Source organism: Styela clava, chromosome 7 (assembly GCF_964204865.1).
Source record: "Styela clava chromosome 7, kaStyClav1.hap1.2, whole genome shotgun sequence".
NCBI classification, from domain to species: Eukaryota; Metazoa; Chordata; class Ascidiacea; order Stolidobranchia; family Styelidae; genus Styela; species Styela clava.
The window spans coordinates 3,778,415-3,803,979 of NC_135256.1; the positions used below are offsets into that span (position 1 = coordinate 3,778,415).

At 37.3% G+C, this 25,565-nt stretch overlaps 1 protein-coding gene across 3 annotated transcripts; it reads right to left on the reverse strand.

Moving 5' to 3' along the window:
• Nucleotides 1–1,805: 1,805 nt before the first annotated feature.
• On the reverse strand, nt 1,806–23,636 carry LOC120327742 (glycogenin-1-like). Of its 3 annotated transcripts, XM_039394094.2 has the most exons (11): nt 23,524–23,636; nt 22,633–22,768; nt 22,249–22,423; nt 17,455–17,617; nt 16,287–16,413; nt 14,978–15,090; nt 14,050–14,138; nt 9,784–10,386; nt 8,661–8,786; nt 5,644–5,715; nt 1,806–4,705 (listed from the first exon to the last, which is right to left on the reverse strand). In XM_039394094.2, exons 1-11 carry the CDS (start codon nt 23,549–23,551, stop codon nt 4,544–4,546), a joined length of 1,794 nt encoding a protein of 597 aa, XP_039250028.2. In that variant the 5' UTR covers nt 23,552–23,636; the 3' UTR covers nt 1,806–4,543. The 3 variants fall into 3 exon arrangements, with proteins under 3 accessions (XP_039250028.2, XP_039250029.2, XP_039250030.2); XM_039394095.2 differs by lacking the exon at nt 8,661–8,786; XM_039394096.2 differs by lacking the exons at nt 8,661–8,786; nt 9,784–10,386 and adding an exon at nt 11,759–11,830.
• Nucleotides 23,637–25,565: the final 1,929 nt, after the last annotated feature.

The following is a 25,565-nucleotide window of genomic DNA, read 5'->3' on the forward strand; positions in this document are numbered from 1 at the left end:
AAGTTAATTAGGATTTGGGCAAAATATTTTTATTTTTCTCCAAGTGCCTGTCTGTACTTCATATACACGCGTCTTTCTGTTCTTAGACATCTTTAAATCGCATTTTTTAGGAAGATTATTCAAAATCAAATATGCCTAAAATGAAACAATCCAGACCACAGAATCTATGTTTGCCATGGGAAAACAACAGCCCTCGCCCGCTCCTAACACAGACTAATTCCATCGGAAATGTGAATTTTTAGATCAGTCCGACAGGAGGCGTGGTTATAATGTTGCAAATAACCAATCATATGTCCTTTAATCGTTCCACGTCGCTGCATAACAAAATCAGCTGATTGACTCTCGAGCGCAAGTTAGCGAGTGACACGTTTCCTTATCATGCAAAGTGGGGTGGAGCCATTCTCAAGAAGTCGGTTGATGTCGGTATGTTAGTCGTTGGTTGATGCGTAATATTTTTCCACCTCCCTTTTTATGAAAACTTGCGATTCACCAATGAATTTCGGATTAAATCCCAGCACCATGTAAAATTTTAAATAAAATTGCATTACAATTTATGCTGAGCTATTAGTTTTCAAATCAGAAGAGTGCTTCTTCGAAGCCGTTATTTGGCTTGTTGTGGCTTCTGTTTGATGAGTGAAGCAGGTCTAGCCCACCTCTTCATACACCCAACTTGGCAATTCTGATTGGGCAATTTGGCATTAGGTGACTCCAATTATAATCAGCTTGACGATATCTTTTGAGGAATACTTTTCTATCCACAATACATTACTCTTGTTGACTAATTCGGTATCCAATTTGGCAATCCTCATAAAATTATTAATTTGGTGTGGCAAAAGAATTTATTCATTTTTTATTTGTTTGTATATTTTCCTTCCTTTTTACTTTTAAGTCTCGCTTTTTTCGCTTCCGACTATATCATGTCTCGATGATTGTGTGTGTGTGTGTGTGCGTGCGTGCCTTAATTAGTTTTTTTTTTACTTTTGGGTGAGCGAACACGTACTACTTCTTTTATCAATACCTTTCCATCTAAAATCTGTACGTTTCAAACCTTACTCTAGGTTTTGTTCGCTTTCCCGATTCTATAATCAGTTACTTTTACTTTTTATCTATTTTTTTATCGTCTATTGCTGATTATGGAGTCGAAATAAACCTATACTTATACTTATAAGCAGGCGAGCAATAAGTGAAGTGCATTCATTGAATTGCAATTTATTTAGGCTCGGCGGTGTGGCGCACCGTACTAAATGTTAGGAATACGCTTGCCACAGCACCGCTATTTACACTGCGTGGGTTCGCATCCCAAGCGGGAGAATTATGTGTAAAAGTGATTGCTGTACTCCCCGCCGTCGTTGGATGGTTCACGTAACCGCTCATCGGTCACGACTTCCTCCACCATCGAAAACATGCGTCTGAAAACAAATCCCATACCGGACATGAACTGGTAACCGGTTCGCCATATGATCGACAGTAGTGGGATTCAGCCGGTTCTATAAATCTCACAGAATTTCATGAGATCAGCGAACCGGTTAGCATTACATGACTTTTTGTAACAGAACCGCCTGAAAATTCGACATTCGTATGATGGAACCGGCTGACAAAAAATATCAATCCCACCACTGGTGATTGAGCTGTCCTAACAGTTTTCCTTTACCCCGGGATAAATATGTAAACCCTATCTTATTAGCAGTTTCATCGGTACATACTCCTGAAGCAATTTCTCCGGTCTTTCTATTCCCTTTTCCACAAAATTACCGTACATGTCAAGAAGTCGGATAAGAACACAAGACTTAAAAAAGCTCAAGAGATCTGGATTTCAATTAATTTATTGTAGTTCACTTTGAGCTATGCCATCAAATTATATAAAACATAAAATAATATTCATTCTTCAAAAAGACAAAAAAATTGAAATAAAATGAAAGTTGCAACTATACCGGAAAATAAGCGCCTAATAGCTCAATCGGACATAAATAACCAAGATTCTATTCTGATCGAAAAACATCACAGTCTGTGTTACCATAATACGGGCATTAATTTGTCAAGTAGGAGTATATTTTTTAAGAGCAAATTTTTCACAAATCACGATAGAACACATTTAACCACACAAGTGAAGCAAGCTCTTGGTTGAGCAAGGTCTTCTTATGTGTAGCTATAATGCTAAATATAAAAAGATTGTGATTTTTTAAGGATTTTTTTAAAGCATGGGCAAGCGCATTTACCCATAAGTGAAGAAGCTTCATTGCTGGGCAACACTGAGTGGAAGTTACATATGCGGGGCTATAACACAGGCAATTAATTGATGGACCACGCTGTCGAAGTACTGTCCGACAAATGGCTCATGCAAAAAAATCAGGAAAATGAATTTCAAAATCGTTCTAAAAAATTTGTCAGAGGGGGGACGGAAAGAGAAATGAAACAAAGAAGTTCAGCAGCTTGGAATTTGGCAGGAGAATTGTTAACATTAATAATAATAGGGACAAACATCTGGCTTCAAAAAAAGATTGAATAAACAGATAGATGCGCTAAGCAGAGGTTCTCAAACTTTTGTGTTATGGAGCACTTGAAGAGGTTGACTATTGTTGACATAGCCTAACAATAAATTATAAAATTACTGTATATTGGAACATATAAATGATGTTATATTTGAATTACCATTTCGACCGTTTTATTGGTGCCGTTATTCCTTTTTCGAACAGTTACAAAATTAGCTTGTAAGCATTTTAATGAGTGAACGAATAGCTCGCGGAGCCCCTGGGTTACCTTCACGGAGCCCAGGCACTTTGACAACCTATGAACTAAAGATGAAAAAAGGTTTAAATTCAGTTCCTGGCGAATTACCAACAGAAGAACTTGTCAGAGAGACTAGTAGGGAACTAATGTAGGACGGGTAGAAAAGCTGATGAATGAACTAAGTAGGGGTTGACACTAATAATAGGGGACTAATGTCCAGATTGAAAGAATTAAGAAACAAACGGGTTGATACGCTGGAGCAGTGCTACTCAACTTGCGGACCGCGGTCCGAATCCGGACTTTTCGGGTATTCGATTCGAACCGGGCATAATTCTTTATTTTGGATCATTAGCCCCGCTTTTGAAATTTCTTTTTATAAAATCATTTTTATGGATTTAAAAATATATATGAAAAGAACTATAACGCCATAACAAACAATCTCGATTAGCTAATAATCATTAGTCGGCCGAGGAATTGCGTGTCTGAAGGATGCCGAAATAGAATTTCTGGATAAGTCCGGACCCAAATATTTTTGAAGTTTTGTATGCGGATGTTCAGTAAAAATAGTTGGGTAGCCCTGCACTAAAGAACTTATAAAACAGGGTTTAAATTCTGTACTTGGGGTTTTTTACCGTAATCACCAGCCAGAGAGACTAGTAGAGAAGTAATGTAGAATGGGCAGAAAGGCTGACAAACTAAGTAAGTAAATAACTGGCAACACTAATAATAGGGGACTAATGTTTGAGAATACAGAAAGAAGGAACAATAGTCTGATACACTAAAAAACTGATAAAAATGATTACTAAAACTGTTTTTGAGATATGGCTAATTAGTGTAGAATGAAACAGGCACTCATGAACAAGAACGGATATTATGTTGTAAAATTTAACTAATTTTTATTGCTGAATATTAAGTTAACACATTTATTGAACCAAAATTCCAGGCCAAATGTCTGCAAAATTGCACCAATTTTTACAGTGTGGAAAAGCACCTCTGAACACTAATTACCCAAAAGTGCACCTGAATCGCATTTCGCCAAAATCTAAAACAACAGTGAAATGACCATTTAACTCAGAGTCGGTGAATTAGATATTTCCCAAATTGGACATGGGCGGAATACAGTAATAACTTCTTGGGTACTATTTTTGTTATTGTATCATCGCTAATTTTCTGATTTTTTTTTCGATTCTGTCTATCTTGGGATAGTTTCATGGTGTGACGATATTTATCTAAACAGAAATGAATAGATCTGATAGACTTTTTTTTTACTGATGAAAATAAGTAAACACATTAAATGAGCCAAAATTATAGTAAAACGTCTGTAAAAATGCACCAATTTTCTACAATGTGGGAAAAGCACCTCTACTGAATACTAATCACCCAGAAGAGCAAGGGAATCACATCTTGTTTTTCAAGTTGGTGAATTAGGTGTAATATAAATGGGATAAGCGATTGGAGTACATTTTGCCCCATTCAATACCTTATCCTATCCCTACCTGAAGTTAAACAGTATTGAATAACAAAACAAAAAATGGCACTAATTCGACTGCTATGAGAATGGTTCTTGGAAATGAATGCATCCCATTATGGCCATAGTGGCTTTTCCACTGCTTACTTGATAGAATAACATGCACTGCTAGTGTTAGAACAAAAACAGCAAATATATCGATGACTTGGGCTATCAAACATAAAAAATAATTTTGTCCAGGTGTACTTGGTACATTGTACAAGTGGTTGCAAGACCTTTTTTATAATATTTCATTAGAAGAAAAAATTGTGAAATTATTTGGCAAACTTTGATCACAAGGGTAGTCTGTTACACTGGTTTCTGATGCATGAAAGACTCCAATCGTGCTTGTATATTTTCGAAGCTGTCACGGCCTAAATAATCGATATTCCCGCTCTCCCATTGCCTCATGTGCGCCAACATTTCGCGCTGTCTTTCGTCTGGACTCCTAGAAGCAGAGGCAGCTCCTTCCTGTAATATTAAAAAGATTTGATACTTTTTGAGAATTTCTTCTGATTGAACATTGTTTACAAAGTTAAGCATGGTCGGTTTCTACTTTGAAAGCTGTTGAGTATACATTGTCTTATAGAAACACGTTTGACGTCTAGGAGAACACCACGCTGATTACATCTGTTCTTGACTGATCTCAGAAGTCAATGGCCATTCTCATTTAAGAATTATTGCTTCCATAGAAAAACTTTTTTCTCAGAGGTATTTTTAATATTGCGCCATTTATTCAAAGAGACTGGCAGTGGATCCAGAATTTGGATTGTTTTCCAGAGGCATGGCTAGAAGGAAGGGGTTTGTGGGTCAGATACCCCCTCCGGCTTCCCCCCCTTTTGTTGAAAAAAGATTTCTGGCTTCGCCCCTGCTGAAATTGAGTCATATTCGAGTCCGGGTCGAAGAATGATGATAAAAAAAGCCAAATTATTCAACGGAAACTCGAAAAGCATCAAGATTGCTAAGTGTCCCTAACATGCTATTATAAAAGGGTTGCATACCCCAATATTTTGACTCTCAAAATTCAATTTTTTTGTTGTTCAGAGCTGTAATTAAAGTTTTTTTACACCAAGAGTATGTTGTAAATTTTCTCGGTCCCCAGTCCGGGTCTACACAGTTGAGGGGGCAATTTTTTTTTTAAATCTGGCAAGGGGTGAAATATAAAGTTGGGGTTTTCATCATCAAATTTAGATTTTCTTGGATATTGGAGCTGTAATCAAATTTAATCACACTCCAGAGTCGGAGTCAATTTTCTTTTCAAATCAGAATCAAGGACGATTGCAAATTTTCTCTGAATCACAGCCCTGGGTACACCAGTGAGTGGGTAAATCATACTTTCCAAATCTGCCAACAGGTGAACGAGAGAGTTTGAGAAACCTCTTTTGAGTTTACCAGTTTCAAAACATTACCTGTTCTTTGTCAGACTGAAGTATGGCGGCTGGGATTAGAACAATATCTTCAAAAGATTTATCTTCTGCCATCTATTGGTGGTAACCATGGAAACATGCAATGAAAAAAAACATGAAATGTGTTGAAATATGGAAATGTCATACGAGAAAAAAGTAACGACTGGTTTTACAAGAAAAGAGCAATACATTTAAATTATGAGGGTTTCGTGACAAAAGGCCGAATTTGCAAATTTTAGAAAAGAATATTCGGAAATATGGCAAAGAAATAACTGCTTTGTGAACCGATTTTCTGACCAAAATTTTAAGCATTATTCATGGAAGAATATCCATAAATGTCTAAGAGTGTTCAATCCTCATTTTCTCAAAACATTTTTTTCTAGTTTCGCCCTTTCGGGTAAAGCCCTCAAATTATAGCTGAATACAAATTACTTCCCAGGAATACAGAAGTAATCAGATATGGACACAATTCACATTTTTTATGAAGTTCACTTTTGGATCTTTCAAATTAAATTAAAAAATTAAGGGTGCTCCCGAAGTATGCGAACCAAGATGGCGGACATCGGAACGTAACAGGTTAGGGTTAGGCGATAATTTTTTTCCAATTTTCCTTATTTTAGTCCTATTATCAGTTCGAAGACTAGCCAAGAGCCTCCCGTAGTATTTATACTTAAAATTATGGCCTAACCCTAACCTAGTACACATATTACATTCCGATGTCCGCTATGTTGGTTCGCATACTTCGGGAGCCCCAAATTAAGAGTTCAAATTTCGGGGGCCAATCTGATCAATTTCTGAATACAACCCCTGTGCAAATATAATGGAAAGTTTATTGGATTTCACAAGTTATCCAAAAGTTTAATTTGGATGAAATTTCATATTATTGCTTATATTAAGGCCTGGCTCATTACATTAGCAAATTCTACTGCTAATTCCACTAAACAAACAAATAATTGATTTTACAGCAAAAAGCAGCAGTCATGCGTAACAAAGAAGCAGATGCTGTCAGTTCATGCTTGATTAGGCACATGCATAGCTAGCAATGATAAGATAAATATTATACATGCAAATAGTATACAGAGCTAAGCAAAAAATATTACAATTAAAATTGGAGAAAAAAAGTTTACAAAAAGGCAAAATGAAGAGAAATAAATAGGCAAAAAATTACAATAATAGATTTAGAGTTAGTTTGTTCACACACAGTCCAATAATTTAGTGTTTCCCAGACTTTTCAAACTATCAGTATATTTACTTTTTCTTATGCAAATTAGTTTGGGAACCACTTCGCTAATTGACTATTGCTGAACCAAAAAAAGCTACAAAAAGCTGAATTGAAAATTAGTAGAAGCAAGCGTTAGTAAAACGTAATAAACGGTGCTCCCGTAGTATGTGCACCAAGAGGGCGCACAACCTGAACCATATGTTCAGGTTGTGCGCATACTACCGGAGCACCAATCTATCTGTGAATGTCAGTAACATTTGTGACTTTTTTATTCAACAATTATTCACATTTTTTGCTCTGAACAAGGTCCTGTACAAGCAGTCACTGATATCAAACGATATATTATTTTTGGAAGATCCAAATTTTTAATCCATCACACTCTGGGTGAAGTGCTGAGCACGGGATTTGAACCCGAGAAGTGTAACCTAGAACCAACAATGCCAACGCAGTTAGGTCCAACGCTTTAACCCCTAGGCTAGCGGTTACCAACGGGGGCCACAATACTAGGCGCAAAGATAATTTTCTTTTCTCCTCTTTACGGAAAACTCCCGTACTTCCAAGTTTCATTGATTGACAAGGTTATTTCACAGGGTATTTTCATTTTGAAAGTAAGTTTAGCCAAAGTACTCAAGACAGCCTGCCTGAAGCAGAAATCCTTTAGCTTATGCACTGGTGAAGTGATAAGAATAGGTGTTGAAACCCTTGTCAGGAATTTACTGCATTTTTTTTTTTTTTTTTCGAAAAGAAATGAGTTTTCGGTGGGCGAACACATACTACTTCTTTTATCAATACCTTCCCCCCATGAAATACGTGCGCTTTGAACCTTATTTGAGGTTTCGTTTGCTTTCCCGATTTTATAATCAGTTTTATTTACTTTATTATTATCAATTATTTTCATCGTCCATTGCTGATTATGGAGTCAAAATAAACTTATTATATAATTAACTGTTTAGATATTCCAGGTTAGATCGGTAACAAAAAATTTTTTTTTAATTAAATGAATAAAAAAATCTTATCATTTTTCCTTATCTTTGAATAAAAATATGTGATATCGTATCTCAGATCACGATGATGTGTTCTGAGTATAGTCAATTTTTAGTTAAAATAATTTTTAATAATTTATTTTTAGGTAAAAAATAGTTTTGTTAAGAAATAAAACTGCCGTGGCAATGGAATTACTAAGCGTGATCACAAAATGACAACAACATAACGTTTACTGAGCAAGAGGTGCACAACATGAGGCCTGCAGGACAAAATATAGGGATGCAAAAAGAATCCAGCCTAAAACGAAATCCCACACTTTTTTCTTTTTGATAAACGCACATTCTATTTCAAAAAAAGAAAACAACTATTTTTTATGTAACATCTGACAGTTTTTGGATAAAATCTTCAAAATTCGCCGAAACTACGCTGAATATTCCTATAATCAAGATTCATTATATTGAACCGATTGAGCGTGTGTGAATACTTTATTCATTATTGAATCCTCTGGTCCCTGGAAACAATACGTTAAAACAGCGCATCTCTAACTTTCTCGGTCCCGGAACACCTACGTGTGCTTTTTATCTTGCGGAACACCAAGAAATTATAGGGTGAATTTAATAATAAAAAAATTGCTAAAACAGTTAACGCAGAATACAGTTTGAGAAACGCTGCGTTAAAATATCGTTATTCAAGACATCAATTAAATTTAAGCAAATTTCTTCCTGCATCTGAGTTGTGCACCCCTAGGTTAATATAATTAAACGTTAGTTGACAAAACACAAAGCAACAATGAACAATCACGTTCAATACAGACCATAACGCTGGGATAATAGACACTTGGTGGTGTTTTGAGACGAGTTGCCACGGTATTGTTATCAAAATTGGACGACTCGGAAATGATACTCAGAATTATTGATGGAATCTGACTAGGTTGATCTTCCTGATAAGATGAATTTGTTTTCTTACATAAAGTAAAAGGCAGTGGTTTCCAACCAAGGGCCCGCGGCCCACCTAAGGGCCACAGATCTGTTAGAGGGGGGGGGGGGCACAATGTTAGGCGCAAAACTGATTTTACTTTTCCCTTCCAACTCTCAGTTTTGCCTGGTTGGTGAGGTTGTTTTCACTTTGTTGAGCATGAATTGTTTGAACATAATGGGAATGATAATTATTACGAATGGTGATGATTTGGAATCTACCGATCAAAATAATACTATGAATACCACTGGAGTGATAAACGAAGGGCATGAGTCCAAAAAGCCTCCAGGGGGAGGGTGGGGGGGGGGGGGGTTCACAAGCCATAAAAGGTTGAGAACCACTTGAATAAGGGAGTTACGTTGTTTAATGCCGACCCCTATTTTTTCTATCAAACTTTTCAAGACCAAATTTATTTAAAAAGAATTTGTTCAAAGGAAGATAATCCGAACGCACGAAGGGAAGGAGATTCATATCTAAGAAATTTTGCACTTCAGCACTGGAATATTGAAAAAAAGCCACCGGAACTATACAGACCGACTCATCTCTGACAAAGTTGCCACCCATAATATGCCAAAGAACTACTAAAATTTGTTAACAATTCTAAGAGGCAATTTGGCTACTGGAATGGATCTATATTGATTTATTCTGGTTCCTTGACAAGTCAATTTAATTTGGGTAAGTTATTATTTTCTCACCAAAACTACACCAGCAGAGCAAGATCAGTTAGAGAAACACCAAAGGAAATGTCCCCCAAGTGAACTAACCATTCTTTCTTTAACCATAGGGGGTTGATTGAAACTACCCCGGACTTTGTGCGCCTCCAATCTCTTAGATAACGACTTTGTCAAGTGAGTGTAAGGTATCGCAATCGGCATGGAGTACATGTAAAAATCATGTTGAGGCCTGTTTGAAACAGCTTTGTATTTAGATTTTGATTTTAACCTCCTATTTGTGGTAGCTACCTTTTCGTCTAACGAAGATGGAGAAGATAATTCGGAAACAGTTGAATGAGTTTCCTCAGAGAACGTTGTGTAGCGAGTGTTTTGGGGGGGAAGTTCGAACTGTGTCTGTGACTCGGCTCCCTCTGGTGGATTATCTAATGTTCCCTCCGGTGGTGTAAATAAGGAAATTTGAAGGGGTGGGGTTAATCGGTGTTCTAAGGGGACGTCATGAGATTCATGGGGAGGAGTTTCAAAATGTGTATTTTCTGGCTCCGGGTGGCGCTGGGGAGTTTTTTCAACAGGGGGACTAGGGGGGCGATGCTGCTCATGAATGTGTGTATGCTGGGGTTCGGGTTCTGGTGTTGGGGGCCTTGGGGCTAGCATATAACTAGGTTGTTCTCTATAAAATGTCGCGGGTGGGTCCCAATGATAGGGGTTAGGTGGGGGTGACGGAGGGCGTGGTGGAGGCGGGGGCTGATGCTCAGGTGTGTGTTGCGAAACCCCACATTGGGGTTCTTGTTGTTGATGACATTCTTCATGGTGAGTTTGCACATTTTCCTCCCCATTTCCGTGAAAATTTTGGTCCACCGTCTCTTCCTGAGGTTCGTGGCAGACGTGGTCCGTCTAAACAAAATTTCTTGGTTTGTTTTCGTCAGGGAATCCATAAACCTCCCCCTAACCTGACTGACAGCTACGAAGGCCGTTTTCCACAACAAAACATTAAAAATATAAAAAAAAATTGCAATTTAAAATATACGTTTAAGTGATACGTATGTTATTCCCCCCCAACTAGCTAGAGACTGACCAAAGGTCCAAAAATTATATTTAGAAATTGAATTTCAGTCATAAATATCCAGAGAAAATTTATAACGTATAAATATATAAAAAATAATTTCAAACACAATTTTTGGAGCTCTGTCAGTCAGGCTAGGGAGGGGATATTCCACACAAAAGAACCATACAAGAGAACAATAAAAAAAGATTCAAAATACAACTATTCTAATTCCTAATATAAATGAAGTTTAAACAAATCAGTGTTGTTTTCGGATATTTCATAGCCAAACACTCAATTTCACTATGAATCAGTCTTTCAAAGATTACGCAAACTATTTTCTAACCAAACTATATTTAGCCTAACCCAAAGACGTCATCATCAAATAGGCCAGCGTTTCCCAAAAAGTGCGCCACAGCGTGTTAGCAGGTGCGCCAACAAAAATTAACAGAAGTTTGGGAACCGCTGAAATAGACTATAATTCGGCTACAAAAAATTTCAGTTCATGGGCTCATATCCCACTTCAACCAGTTTTTATTACGGTATGTGGGCAAGATACTAAATACCTAGATTCACGAGCTTGTCACTGTCTGAGTCAGGGGCATAGGCAGGAATTTTCATTGAAGGGAGGGGGATTTTGAAATTTGTAATAGCCAAGTTATACCGTAACTACCGGAACGTGGGTTTTCAAGCGTCCTGGGCGTCTAAAAACTTTTCAAGCTACGAAAACTGCTATTAATGATACAGAAATAGCCAATGCTTTTTTTCACATTGGAAAAGGGGAGGTCCCGACCCTCAATCCCCCTGGTTGCGCTCCTGATCTGAGGTTTTCTCGGCAACTATTTGGGATATATACTCTTTGGTATTAATATACAGCATTAAAACCCCAAGTTTCAGTTCATGTGGCAACCACACACCCACCACTTCATCCATAGTGTTATAAAAAGCAAACGCTAAAGATTTGAAAAAAAAAAATTTATTTCAAAAATATGGTAGTGGAGGCAGGTACGAGGAGACTTGTTCAATGCAAAAATGTCAGACGCCTCATTCCAAAATCAGAAATCGAAACAAGAAAATAAAAAAAAGAAATTCAGATTCAAAGCCATAAGATTTAATTCACTACATAAAAATAGTCAAAAACAATTAATAACTAACTAATTGCGAAGAAAATGCAAAAAATTAATTATTCTACAGCAGCCCATCATGCATATACTACATACAAACCGGAGTTTTGGATTCTTTTTCGACTGTTGCCACATTTGGCCTTATTTCTGTCTTTCCTAGATGGTCTGTATACTGATATCATATGAGTAAAAGGAAATTATTATGGTCCTCCAATGAATTTTTATTTTTAAGGTAATTCACTAAAAAAAAGGTCGCACACTCACTCACAAGTAAAGAAGACTCTCTGAAAAAAGTTACGGGTGCATTATGCTTGCTTTGAGCAAACTTGTAACAATACAGGGTGTCCATAAAGTACCTTTACAATTTCAATTTTGTTATGAAGTTCTCAATAAATCTTAACCAGGTTTGTTGCTTTTCAATCAGTAATTCTTAAGTATTTTTACCTCATTTAATACAAATGTGAGGTCCAAAACGATATATATGGAATCGATAAATTGGTCCCGAAGTATGCGAACCAAGATGGCGGACATCGGAACGTAACATGGGTAACAGGTTAGGCGATAATTTTTTTCCAATTTTCCTTATTTTAGTCCTATTATCAGTTCGAAGACTAGCCAAGAGCCTCCCGTAGTATTTATACCTAAAATTATGGCCTAACCCTAACCTAGTACACATATTACATTCCGATGTCCGCCATCTTGGTTCGCATACTTCGGGAGCCCCGATAAATTACCTTTGAAATTTTGAAACATGTCAAGACTTTCTTTATATGGAAACATGTCAAGACTTTCTTTATATGGACCCTATACTAAGTGAACTCGCAACTTTTAGCTGAGGGCTCGAACCCCATGCTTAGAGCAAATTCATTTAAAAAACTAAACCTGTCGTTTGCAGAAAAACATAGATCTTAGCATGCTCTTTCCCTCTAGGAGTCTAGTCCAAACACTTGTTGTACCAGATATCTACATGAGGCATCCCGGAAAAAGACAACAACTATCTCGAAGTGTCTTAATGTTACTGATGCAACCGTTTGGAAAACAAACTCTTTCGATCCTGGATCAATAATATTACTCAAATGACTGACTATATAAAAATTTGGTAATGAAAATGAATCAGAGAAGATCATACATTTGACAACTCTAGACGCAGGCATTGATACATGCATGGAGTTGATGTCAATGGAATGTATTGTCTGGCAAGTAAATTAATTTCGTCTTCTAGGACAGGGCTACTCAACTGGCAGGCCATAGTATAAGGTTTTCAGGGCATCGACTCACTTGTTTACTTCTCTAGCATTGGATATTCAGCAAGATGTCAATAATGGTGTAAGAACTTTATTTTAATGGCTTCTTGGATACATTTTTCACATATTTATAGACATGGTAGTAAACATCAGCTAGTTTTTGTGGCTCTGAGTGCTATTTGTCAGTTTTAAGTTGTGTTTTAGAATTTGAAAATAGATCTAATTTTGTGTACACAACCTTTGGTGAAAATAGTTGAATTTCCCTGTTCTAGTGAAAATGTTTTTCTGGTACTGCAGGATAATTTGACGTAACTTGTTGGTCTAGTTTTCTTCATTATTAAGTCCATGCCATTGTGACTGGTTTACTCTTCCCTTGGGGAAGACACTCAAACTGGGAAATCAACTAAATAATGTTTGCTTAATAAATTTTAACAAAAATTTTCTGAGACAGACTCTAATCCAAAAAAGTTCTCGGAACCGACTTGCCACAAAAACTACTACAGGTATATGTGATGCCAATGCCAAGTAGTCTCAAAGATAATAAAAAAATGGCCTTGTCATTTGAAACTATTAACCGGTCAGTCATTTCTTGATTGGCAACAGGACATACAAAACCAATGTTAACTAATCAATGGTAAAGTATATGATTTGGTGTCTTATCAACTTTTTTCAGGACATACAAAAAAGCAATCAAGAATTCTAACATCACCATGATATCAATTAAAAGATAAATATATTGAAGGCTATTATCAATTTCAATAAGTGTTCCCCATAATAAGTGTTGAACATTTCAAACTCTCAAACTACTATGACTTAGATTAGAAGAAAACGCCTCATCATTTCCATCTTATCAATACTATCAGATATTCTTATCAATTTTGATAAGCTTCCTCCATAATGAGCTTCACAAAATTCAAACTCTCACAAACTACCATAACTTAAATTAGAAGGCGACTTACCAATAATTAATCTAGATAAACAAGTTATATTAATAGTATTATCAGCTGTTCTTATCAGCTTTAATAAATTAGGAGATGGCTCCCAAGTTCTAGATAAACTGGATGTCTTATCAGCGATTCTTATCAGTTTTGATATAGCCAGGAAATGTAAACTATCATACTACCATGAATTAAGTTAGGTGACTTACCATTTCCTGTTCTCTTGAAAAATATTTCTGAACGCTGTCATTGTATATCGCCCACCATTCACTCAAGTATTGGGGCAAGTGTTGGGTACCTGAAACAGGTAGTAGGGGTTATCAGGGGTACAGCATGCGGGGGTCATGGGGTCGTAATCTACTGTTTTGAATTATTTCTATTTCAAGGTTCTATCATTGGTAATCCAGTAGTGTGTGTACCAGGTTAGGTCATAATTTTATTCCAATTTTCCTTATCTTAGTTCGATTACAAGTTTGGGGACTGTCTTTGTTAGCCAAGTGAATATACCCCCTGCCCATAGGTTTCAGTCCCTTCACACAACTTGATGTAAAATGGGCGAACAAAATTAGTTACCTCCATATTGGTACACACACTGGAGCGCCGTTGAGTACAAAAAAGCAAAACTGCTTAAAATACCAAAGGTCAGATGGCCGTTCCATGTATCTTTTGCAATGGCTTAGCAGTTAACACACGGTGTTAAGCCTCTCATTACTCTGCGCGTGTTTGAATCCTTTGGGAGATAATTATGTGAAAGAGGATCGCTAGACTCTTCTCACCATCGTAGAGTGGTTCTTATGAGCACTGGTCAGTTTTTACTTTAACCAATAGTCACAGCTTCCTACACCATCAAGTTCATGCATCTGAAATGAATAACTAGTCCCATAGATTCACCACATAGGATTAAGCCTTCCTACTGACTACCAAAGGTAGGAAAGAAAATCCTATCATGTAAAAATACAATATTTGGTACTCTCGAAGTATATGGACCAAGATGGCGGACACCTAACCTGGTACACATACTACGTTCCGGTGTCCGCCATCTTGGTTCACATACTTCGGGAGTACCCAATATTTAAACGTAAAGAATCGCAAAAGTCCATTTATCAAATCATCTCAAATTTTCACACTTGACCCTACCGGTATGCATGGGTCCAGCAATCTGTTGAACTCCACCGGTCACTCTGTTGTAGACGTGATGCCAAGGCTTAACTGGTCCAAGGAAATGAACAACCTTCGTGTCTTTGCCAAACCTGTAGAAAATAAGATAGCAACGCTTGATATATGTTGAACCCTAACAATGATGCAAGGATGCTGTAGCATAAATAAAGATGACTAGCCTATTCTATTTTATTCAAGAGTCTTGCTGCACACTATCATAAATGTATTCCTGTACTGTTATTTATGACCGAACAGTACATTTCAACTATAGTTGGCCAGGCGAAACATTACATTTTTCGATGTTTTTCAAGAAAGTCCTAACTTTGGTGAGAAGAACCTTACAGAAATAAATACATCTGTGTTAGTGTGCAACAGAACTCTCGAATCCTGTAGAAGTTATCTCCACTCTCGCTACAGCATCCTTGCATTGCATGTACAGACCCGAAAATGTATAGCAGACAAGAGATAATAGTAGTTTGACGCGAAATTAGATTATGTTTTTTGAGAAAGTCTGACCTTGGCCAGACGGAACATAAAATAAATATATTTGTGTTAGTGTGCAGTAAGACTCTTGAATCACTTAGGATAGTTATCTTTACTCTTGCTACAGTATCCTTGCATTATATGCATATGGATGTACCAGCGCAAAAGGTGGTCCCACAAAAAGGCAGACGGATTATGTATGTTTGAGGATGTATGACTTCGGTCAGACGAAATATTACAAAAAATATTTATACTCAGTGTGCAGCAGGACTCTTCAATCACTTAGGATAATTATCATTACTTTTGCTTTAGTAACCTTTTATTACTATATGCATACAGGTCCACCAGAGTAAAAGCATAGAAGGATAAGCTAGCTGGCAGTTGTATTATGTATGTCTGAGGAAGTATGACTTCGTAATACAGACCCGCAAATGTATAGGAGACAATAATAGTTTGTCGTGAAGTTAGATTATGTTTTTTGAGAAAGTCTGACCTTGGTGAGACAAAATATAATAGAAATAAATTAATACTAGCGTGCAGAAAGATTGTTGTATCACTTAGAATAGTTTGCTTCATTCTTGCTACAGCAGCCTTTTACCATAGCATACCGATCCACAAAAGTATAGCAGAATGTTAATAGTTTGTCCCGCAGATACCGGTAGATTATGTTTTTCTACGTTTTTTGAAATAGTCTGAGAGATGAGACATTAGACAGAAATACCATAGAACCAGACGGTACCATAAAAGTTAGTCAAACCATGTTTTTTCGAGTCTTTTTTAGTTGGGGAAAAGCTTACATACTTACTTTTTAAAAGCCGGCATGTAGGTGTACGACGCACAAACATGTAAATTGTACAAGAATGGCAGGTGACGTGAAATATCTTTTGTTGCCCAATCTTTAAAATATGTGTTCAGAAGACCTTGGTCCCCACCTAGTGACAAGAATTTTCATATTTAAAAAAATATATATATACCTAACAAGAGGCTCAGATTCAGATGTTTATTTTTCGTCATGCAAGAATCAATATATAGCAAAACATAGTAAACTGAGGAACGGGAAACATTGATTCACTAAATGCTGTATCATAGTAGCAAATATAGCAATGAAGCAATCTGAAATTATCTCAAAAATACACAATCATGTGAAAACAACACAACAATAAATTGGAATTAAATTAGACAACAGGAACAGCCATCATGATTCATTCAGAACTAGAGGGTGGCCCTTGGGTGAGAACAAATTTGACTCCGAGGCAGATGCGGTTTGGGGATCCAAGCGACTGCTGAAAAGGATTGACACAGGTTGACGTTTTAGATTTTTGATACACTTTTTAGACCCTTGAGATTCTTGAAATCCAATGTTTCCCGGCCAGACCCCCTGGCTGTCACTGTCCAACTTGGCAATTAGTACTTTGAGAACTCCCATTCCTGGCTACAACTGTTTCTCAGATAGTGACAATACTCCAATTTTGTCAGAGCAATGTCCTTGGCACTCAATTAAAAATAAACAGAAGTACTGATAGAAAAGTTGCAAGTTTGAGTACGCTGCGTCAAAGATCCCGTGAGTGATGATGAGAGAAGTACCGGACATCACATTAGACAGAACAGACCTGCAGTTTCCAAACGGGGCCCGGGACCCCCAAAAGGCACACAGGGCGTTCGGCGCGGGACCACAATACTAGGCGCAGAACTGATTTTTCTTTTACTTTCACAAGTAGACTCCTCTTTACTCCTAGTTGCATTGCTTGATTCGGTTATTTCACAGGGTGTTTTCACTTTGTCAGGCATGAATTGTTGGAACATAATGGGATGGATTTGGAATCTACTAATCATAACAACACTAGAAATACAACTGGAATGATAAACATGGGACCTTGAGTGCTAAAAGCCTCCAGAAGGAGGCCATGCCACACAAGCCATAAAAGGTTGGCGACCACTGGAATAGAAATAATTAATTTTCAAAACTTTCTTACCATCAAAGCTTCCTTCATTCTGAGCAAGAAGTAAAAGTCCATTGAAAGTTTCAAGCGAAGGACGGAAAACAAATAAACCGGAATTGAAAAGATCTGGCCATCCTGAATCTGGTGCTGCTGATAATTCTTCCCGTTCGAAAAGATCGTCAATGTTTTGAAGAGCCTGCAATGAAATGGAACTGTATTAGGAAATGTTTTTATTATGAAAATTTCACGTGCACTCACTCCAAAATAAAGAAGCTGCAGCCCACGGGCCAAATGTAACCCGCACGGAAAATTTGTGCCCTCGAAAAAATGCTGATTTTGAATGGTGTTTGCCTGCGATACGAGTTTTTAATTTAGTTCCGTTTTGGTATGTGTGACTAATTCCAATCCTTTTGCACTGTAAAACCTTTACCTGAGACCAATTTACCCAAGACCCAAAATTTTTGTGCCTGTAACTACCGGTACTAGAAAGCCTATGTTGAATGGAGAAGCAGCCCACAGTTTCACCAATTTATTTGTATCTGACCCTTCTATTTCCTAGTTTACACACCCCTGATTAGTGAATCATGTCAGTTTGAAAAGTCTGATTTTAGTCAGATGAAATGTTACAGATTTACGTTTGGTGTAATCTGCAGCAAAGACTCTTGAATTAGGCTGCCGCGCGGCGGTGTGGCTCAACGGGCTAAGCGTTAGGAATACGCTCGCCACCGCACCTCTAATTACTCTGTGTGGGTTCGCAGGTTCGAATCCCATGCAGAAATGGTTATGTGCGAGAGGATTGCTGGACTCCTCGCCGTCGTTGGGTGGTTCACGTAACCGCTGGTCGGTTACGGCTTCCTCCACTACCAAGTCCATGCTTCCGAAAAAACAAACAATATAACTAATCCCATACCCGAATTGGAATAGTAAACGGACGAGAGGCCGTAGTTCGCCATATGGATAAGCCGTCTTATCGGCTTTCCTCTCCCCCGGGATAAATATGTAAATCCTATCCTAATTAGATCTGGGAATAGTTAACCAGATTGGTTTTGTTTTAATTAGTGTTTAATTGTGTTTTTCACTCCATTCAATACGACTTTATATGTCCACTATTAGTTGCACAAAGCAGATCAAAATAATTTTACCTAATTTAATAAAGGGTTTACGCACACCCTGTATGATATGTCTACTACTTAAGGGCTGTACATCCGTTAACTTATCAAAGCAGCATTACACATAGCATGCACCTTTCTATTACAGGAAATGAGAAGTTCGCTCACCATATGGAGGGGTTAGCGAAGTTAGGCTACTAATGTCAATAGCAAGTAATCAGTACTCAGTAAATTTCCACCACACTAAAATACACTTTATGAATAAACAATATTTAAAAGATGAAAAATGGTATTTCAGGATGCGGGAGACACCATTACTGGTTATCGAGCAGCGACACCATTGATTCAAGTCTAACCGTATTGAATAAATCGAATATGAGTATTAAAAGAAGTGTATGTAAATAGGTCAATATCTCTGTTGAACATGATTCAATAAGAAATATATTTGATGTTCTGTTTCCAGAAATACTATTCCAGAACAGTGTTTCCCAAACTATAGGTTAAACTGGGTCACCTAAATAGTTACTTGGTTCGCTTGGTATTGCTTGGTATTTCGACAGAAACCTAAAAGTTACTAATTCTAATTTCTAGTAAATTTTATTCGGACCTCCTGAAGTATGCGCACCAAGATGGAGCACAACCCGAACTCAGGTTGTGTACCAGGGCAGGGTTCAGGTTGTGCGACATCTTGGTGCGCATACTTCAGGAGTACCTTTTATTCTTTATTCCATATTTGGTATTGAAGCGTTACACTCAATAAAGGTTAGTGAAGTATAAGCAAACTTAAGCTAAGTTTACTGTTCATGATGGTCTTGCCCTTGTGGTTCAAGCAATAAACTTTACTATGCTGGAATGGTTGAACATTATCGAATTTAAATTCCGTATAATAGAATATAGGAATATAGAAATATATTTACGAGGTGCGGCTAAAAAGAAACGGGGACTGACATCACAGATTGCGCAACACGATTAACCCTCGGTAATCAACACTTTTGTAGTGTGGCGTAGTATGTGTTCTTTGTTTAACAGCTGTTTTGACACAATATCGCAATTATTTTTGCTTTTCAGGATCCATAAGTGAATGTGATAAATTTCTTGTTGAAAAAAAAATGCTGTGCGAGGTTTGATTGAGTTTTTTGGCGATAGGGGTTCAATTAAGGATGACGACTGAGCAAAAAATTAACGCCTCCCGTCCGGTCACCAGTCCAGTTAATTTGCCAGTTAGTTGTTTCAGATGCATGGACTTGATGGATGCACTGGACCAGAAAATAGTCAATTTTGAAAATCCCAGACATAACCGATTTTGTACCTCAAATGTGTAATTAATTCATTCATATAATTCAAATATTCAATACATTTTGGATATTCAAGTTTCCTATTCTATAAACCGTCATAGAACAGCAAAGATGGTGTAATAAAGGCTTTCGCAACTCACTAAAAGCTAACCTCAAGGGAATCGGATTCTATTTATATCCTGTTACAGATAGCTAGCGCAAGCTGATTGCTTCACATTGGAGACAAACCATTGCAATACGCAATGATAAATAGATATATCATAATTAGTTTGAAAGATTCAAGAACCGTGAGGTCCATGACAAAATAACATAATATATACGTTCATGTTGCGAAGGACATGGGTTCAGTTTTTTTCGTGAATTTCAAAACTTTTTTCAATTTCAAATCATAAGTTAAACGCTTTACATAAGAGACAAACCATCGCAATACACAATTAAAGATAGATGTATTATCATTAGTTAAAAAGATTTGGCAACCGTGAAAAGATAACTTAATACAGTAGGGTGAAAACTCAATTCTCTATAAAAATGAAATTAATTTATCACACAAACTTGTGTTTGTGTATGATTTCACCCAAACATGTTAAATATCTATGGCGATTTGCACGAGAGTTATGTTCACTCTAGAACAGCTAAACGCTTTACATAAGAGACAAACTATTGCAATACACAATTAAAGATAGATTATTCATTATTAGTTTAGTAGATTTGACAACCGTGACAAAATAACATATAACAGACGTTCATGTTGCAAATGACCTGGAATCAGTTTTATTTAGGATTTCAGAACCTCTCTGGTTGATAGAGACAATCCATTCACTCATTCATCCCCTATTTTCGGGGCTTTCAAAACCCCTGTGACGGATATCATATGCTAAACGCTTTACATAAGAGAAATACACAATTAAAGAATGATCTATCACAATTAGTTTAAAATATTTGGCAATCATAACAAAATAACTTGACTTTGGGGTTTCCAGACTTCCAAAAACTGATGACGCACTTATTTTCTGTATACAAATCATGGCGCATTGAAAAGAAATTCCACTTTAATAACAATAAATTAAGCCAAAAAAATATTTCACAGACCTATATTCTAATAAGCTCACAAGGTTATTAACAAAGACCTACTAAGGAGTACCTCATCATAATTTTGCACTCGTATACAATATCTACAAGCTTGGGTAGTGCCCCCCCCCCCTTTAAAATGTAAAAAAGCAAAAAGCTATTTTTCTGTATCACACATTTTTTGAACCTTGACTTCATCATATTTTTTGTAAAATGTAAAAAAAAAACATGTTTATGAAACACACACAGCAAGTACTCTTAGCTTGGAACGCTTTTTAGACCCCAAAACTCTTGAACACCCTTTTTCGGCCAGCTGTTACGGTATAACTTGACAATTAGGTATTTCAGAACCCGCTTTCCAAAATTCCTGGTTACACTGCAAACAGGTACTGAGTTACCTATTCCAAATACATTCCAAAATTATGTTTTTGTATAAGCAACATATCCTAAACTGGGTCAGGTTCACCATAAACAGATATACATATTAATTCGAATTTTGAAAAGCAGGAAAACAGTGATTAAATTAGTTTTTTATTCCTATTTGTTTTCATACATTGAATAAAATCCTTCTTGGTCATACGGTGCAACTTCAATTGCTAGAAATTACAATTTTCGAATGAAAATAATCTTAAAATCAAATATCCAAAATAGATTCAACCTTTTGGGACATACCTGGCCCCAAAGCAACTTTGATTTAAAAGTACTCCCGTAGTGTGTGTACCAGGTTTGGGTTAGACTAGGGGTTCCCAAACCAGGGGTCGCGACCCCAAATTGGGTCGGAGTGATAAGTATGTAGGGTCGCAAACACGCCATGGGGTCGGTGGGGTTGCTGAGGTATGGTAGAGGATGGATGTACAAAACATCTAAGATTTGGCAAACCATGTTAAATTTAGCATGGCTTACTGTAAAACAGGCCCATAGGCATCGTTCTCTGCTAATGCTATAGAAAATGTAGGTGATCATTGTGACTTCACTGTTTGGTTTTAGCTTATTTTACTTAATACCACTACATGATCAAACTCAAAAGGCCGATGAAAGAAGTTTCATTGAAAATATATATATTGACCTGGGGTCGCACTGGACACTTGAAAGTTGTCTTTGGGGTCGTCCTGAAAAAAGCTTGGGAACCCCTGGGTTAGACCATAATTTTATTCCGGTTTTCCTTACGAGTTCTATTACGAGTTCGGGGACTGTTTGTGTTAGCCAAGTAAATATACTTACTGCCCATAGGTTTCCGTCCCTTTACACAACTTGATGTAAAGTAGGCAAAAAAAATTAGTTACTTCCATATTAGTACACACACTTATATTTAATAAATATTTAAACAGGCCCAGCTCTCAAGGAAATAACCTTACCATCATATCAGCATCCATGAAAACACCTTTGGAATATTCTGTGAGAGTCCAGCAATGTATTTTTGTGAATGTGATCCCTAGTTCTGGTCTTCTGAGTAGGGCAAGATGAGCTGCGTCCCTAGAATCCAGGACATCTACTAACCGAACATCATCAAAGACATCCTCTAAAGCAGTTCTAAGATAAAAAAAATTCAGATTAATATCCATGTGATGACCTTGAGGATGAAGAGTTAGACTTGACTATGTCAACAAAGCAGGTTAAAAATGTACAATGCAACTTTTTACGTCACACTTACATGGCCCAACAGTCTAGATGGGCACAATTTTTGACCCATGGTCCATCTTACGATAATTCTATATTTTACAATAAATTATAAATTCTACCTGGCATTCGGTGATACATGAGGTGTGATCATTACTACAAGCTTTCTCGTGGTTCCATATTTTCTCAATGATTGGGCCAGCACAAGAGCGCCTCGAGTGTATACGTCATTTGTAGCAAGGGTGATGAACGCTTCATCTAAATGTATCAAAATAGACTGGTTAATTCTCAAACGGTGTGGCGTGCCCCAGACAATTTATTGAAGGAGCACGAAGCAAATTAAAATTTGTTAGATTTGATCTTGCCTGCCTCGTTTTGATTTCATTATTATGTACATATATTTCAAGTGTTTTTTGAATGAAACATACTTTCGCCTTACTATCTGTTATTTGTAGCTTTTATTTTTGAGGTGGGCACGAGACTTGACAATAAACCTAATACCTTAGCTACTAAATTTGATAACGACTGGGTAAACTTTTTAAAACATAGTTTCCCAACTGGGTGAAAATTTTGTTGTTTCCAGGGAGAAAACACAGATATATAACTGTGTATTATTTTATTCTTGGCAGCCATGGGTTGAACTGATAATGTTCAGAAAATGAAAGATTTATTGGGTACCACTGCTTGATAACCAGAAATGATTAAACTGAATATTCAATCTACTTATCCCAATTAATTATGAATACAGAAAAGTTACGATAAATAATGAATTGCTTTGTTCTCGAAATGAATTTATTTCAGTTATACTGAGATAAAATTGCTCATAATTCCTCAAAATGGTAATTTTTCAATTGAAATTATTCTTAATATTCCAACAATGAAAGATTCAAAATAAGGAATAACAAGAATAGTTTGAATATGCAATCTGTTTTTCAGACTTCTTGACATCGCCGCGGCCCAAAATACAAATAACTAATAATTTTAAAACTAACTGAAATCAAGAGCTATAGTACCATTATGCTTTTTGTTGCAGTCTGCCATTGCAAAATGATCTTCAAATTAATAATAATCCTAATAAAGTTAATAGTCTATATTAATATAACTTATCAGACAAAATTCAACTAAAAAATTAAATAGTAAAATCGGTTGATTATTTAGGATATAGGAATTACAAAATTACATATTTGAGCATTTACTCTCAGAGAAATATGCTGTGGCAAATTTTATTTCTTTTTTTTCCAAATTTTTCTATTTAATTTTCGGGTCTAGTATAGTTTAGTACCACAAGTACTTCCGGTGGGCGTAGCATAACGAATTTTGCATATGCTATTCCTAACCCCCACCTGACTATGCCATCCAAAAATTACGTCACTAGACGTCACCATCACGTCATAGGGATTGCCAAAGTATAATTACGATCGCCCGAAATGACATCTGCGCCGCCGATAACGAACTTGCTAAAGCCGGCGATCTCTCTCCTATAGTGATCGTTGTGACGAGAAAACGAGAGAAATTGCTTGCTCGATTTCGGGTGATCGTCTGTGCGTTTTGGACGATCATCCGCATACTTCGGTGGGCCTTATCTCGCCACTGTGACGTCGAAATGACGTAATTTTTCGGTGACGTAGTCAGGTGAGGGTTAGGATTGACATATACAAAAATTGTTGAGCCAGGTCAACTAGAAGTACATGTGGTACTAAACTATACCAGACCCTAATTTTCTATCATATTGTTGCAATGCCATATGGCTAAACATAACCTGTAGTCACAAGCATAAATCCCCCTAAAATGTAAGACACACAGACTCCCACCAGCCAAAACTAACTAACTAACGTTAAATAAACAGACAATACCGGGTACCGGTATCTCTGTATCTGTGCACATACAATAATCAGGCGCGGCAGTGTGGCTCAACGGGCTAAGCGTTAGGAATACGCTCGCCACCGCACCTCTAATTACTCTGCGTGGGTTCGCAGGTTCGAATCCCATGCAGGGATGGTTATGTGCGAAAGGATTGCTGGACTCCTCGCCGTCGTTGGGTGGTTCACGTAACCGCTGGTCGGTTACGGCTTCCTCCACCACCAAGTCCATGCTTCCGAAAAAACAAACTATACAGTAAAAACTAATCCCATACCCGACTTGGAATGGTAACCGGACGAGAGGCCGTGGTTCGCCATATGGATAAGCCGTCTTATCGGCTTTCCTCTCCCCCGGGATAAATATGTAAATCCTATCCTATCCTATCCTACACGGACTAGCACGACGCGGCAAAAATGCAATGAAATACGGAACAAAGATTTTGCAATACCAACGAAATGAATCAGCCTCAATAAAACGCGTACGAACCCACCCATTCCCATTGCACAAGCAAATCACGACGCTTGAGGAACTAATTTTTAAAATTCCTACCCAAAGTCACGGTCAAAATACGTGCAAAACCGCACATTCCGCTGCGCCAGACGTCTGGCCTGATTTAACCCCCAATTGCCGGTCGGTGGGCGGCAACGACTTTTGTCAATCATTTCCGCATGAGTGAGAATATGAAACATGTTCCAAGATTTTGCGAATATTAGGCCTGTTTTTAATTCTTCGACGCAAACGGCGACTCTCATAAATAAAATAATAAAATGTGTACTGAGAAAAATTGAAGACACGCATAAAACATACAACAATATTCAGAATATATCTGAAAGAAAACCTGATATGGAAGATTGATGTAAAGCGTTAAACCTGTTATTTCCATATGGAAAAAAAGTTCCAGTCAGCGAGACGAAAAAGGGATTCCTCTAGGTGTATGAATCTTCATATGAATGATCTAACCAAAATCTAACCTAGAACAAATCACTGCACCATGAATCACGCTTCTCATGCTTACTCTGAACATTTGTCTCACAATATATACAGTAATGGACCTTTCCCCAAGCATCGACTTTCCTTGTTTACTTCGTAACATTGGCCAATCAGCAAGATGCAAAAAGTGACGCAACAATGCTCCCTTTTCGCATCCGCTCAGACACTTTTCTCACTCAGACAGATTTTCAAATGTGGTCGTAAA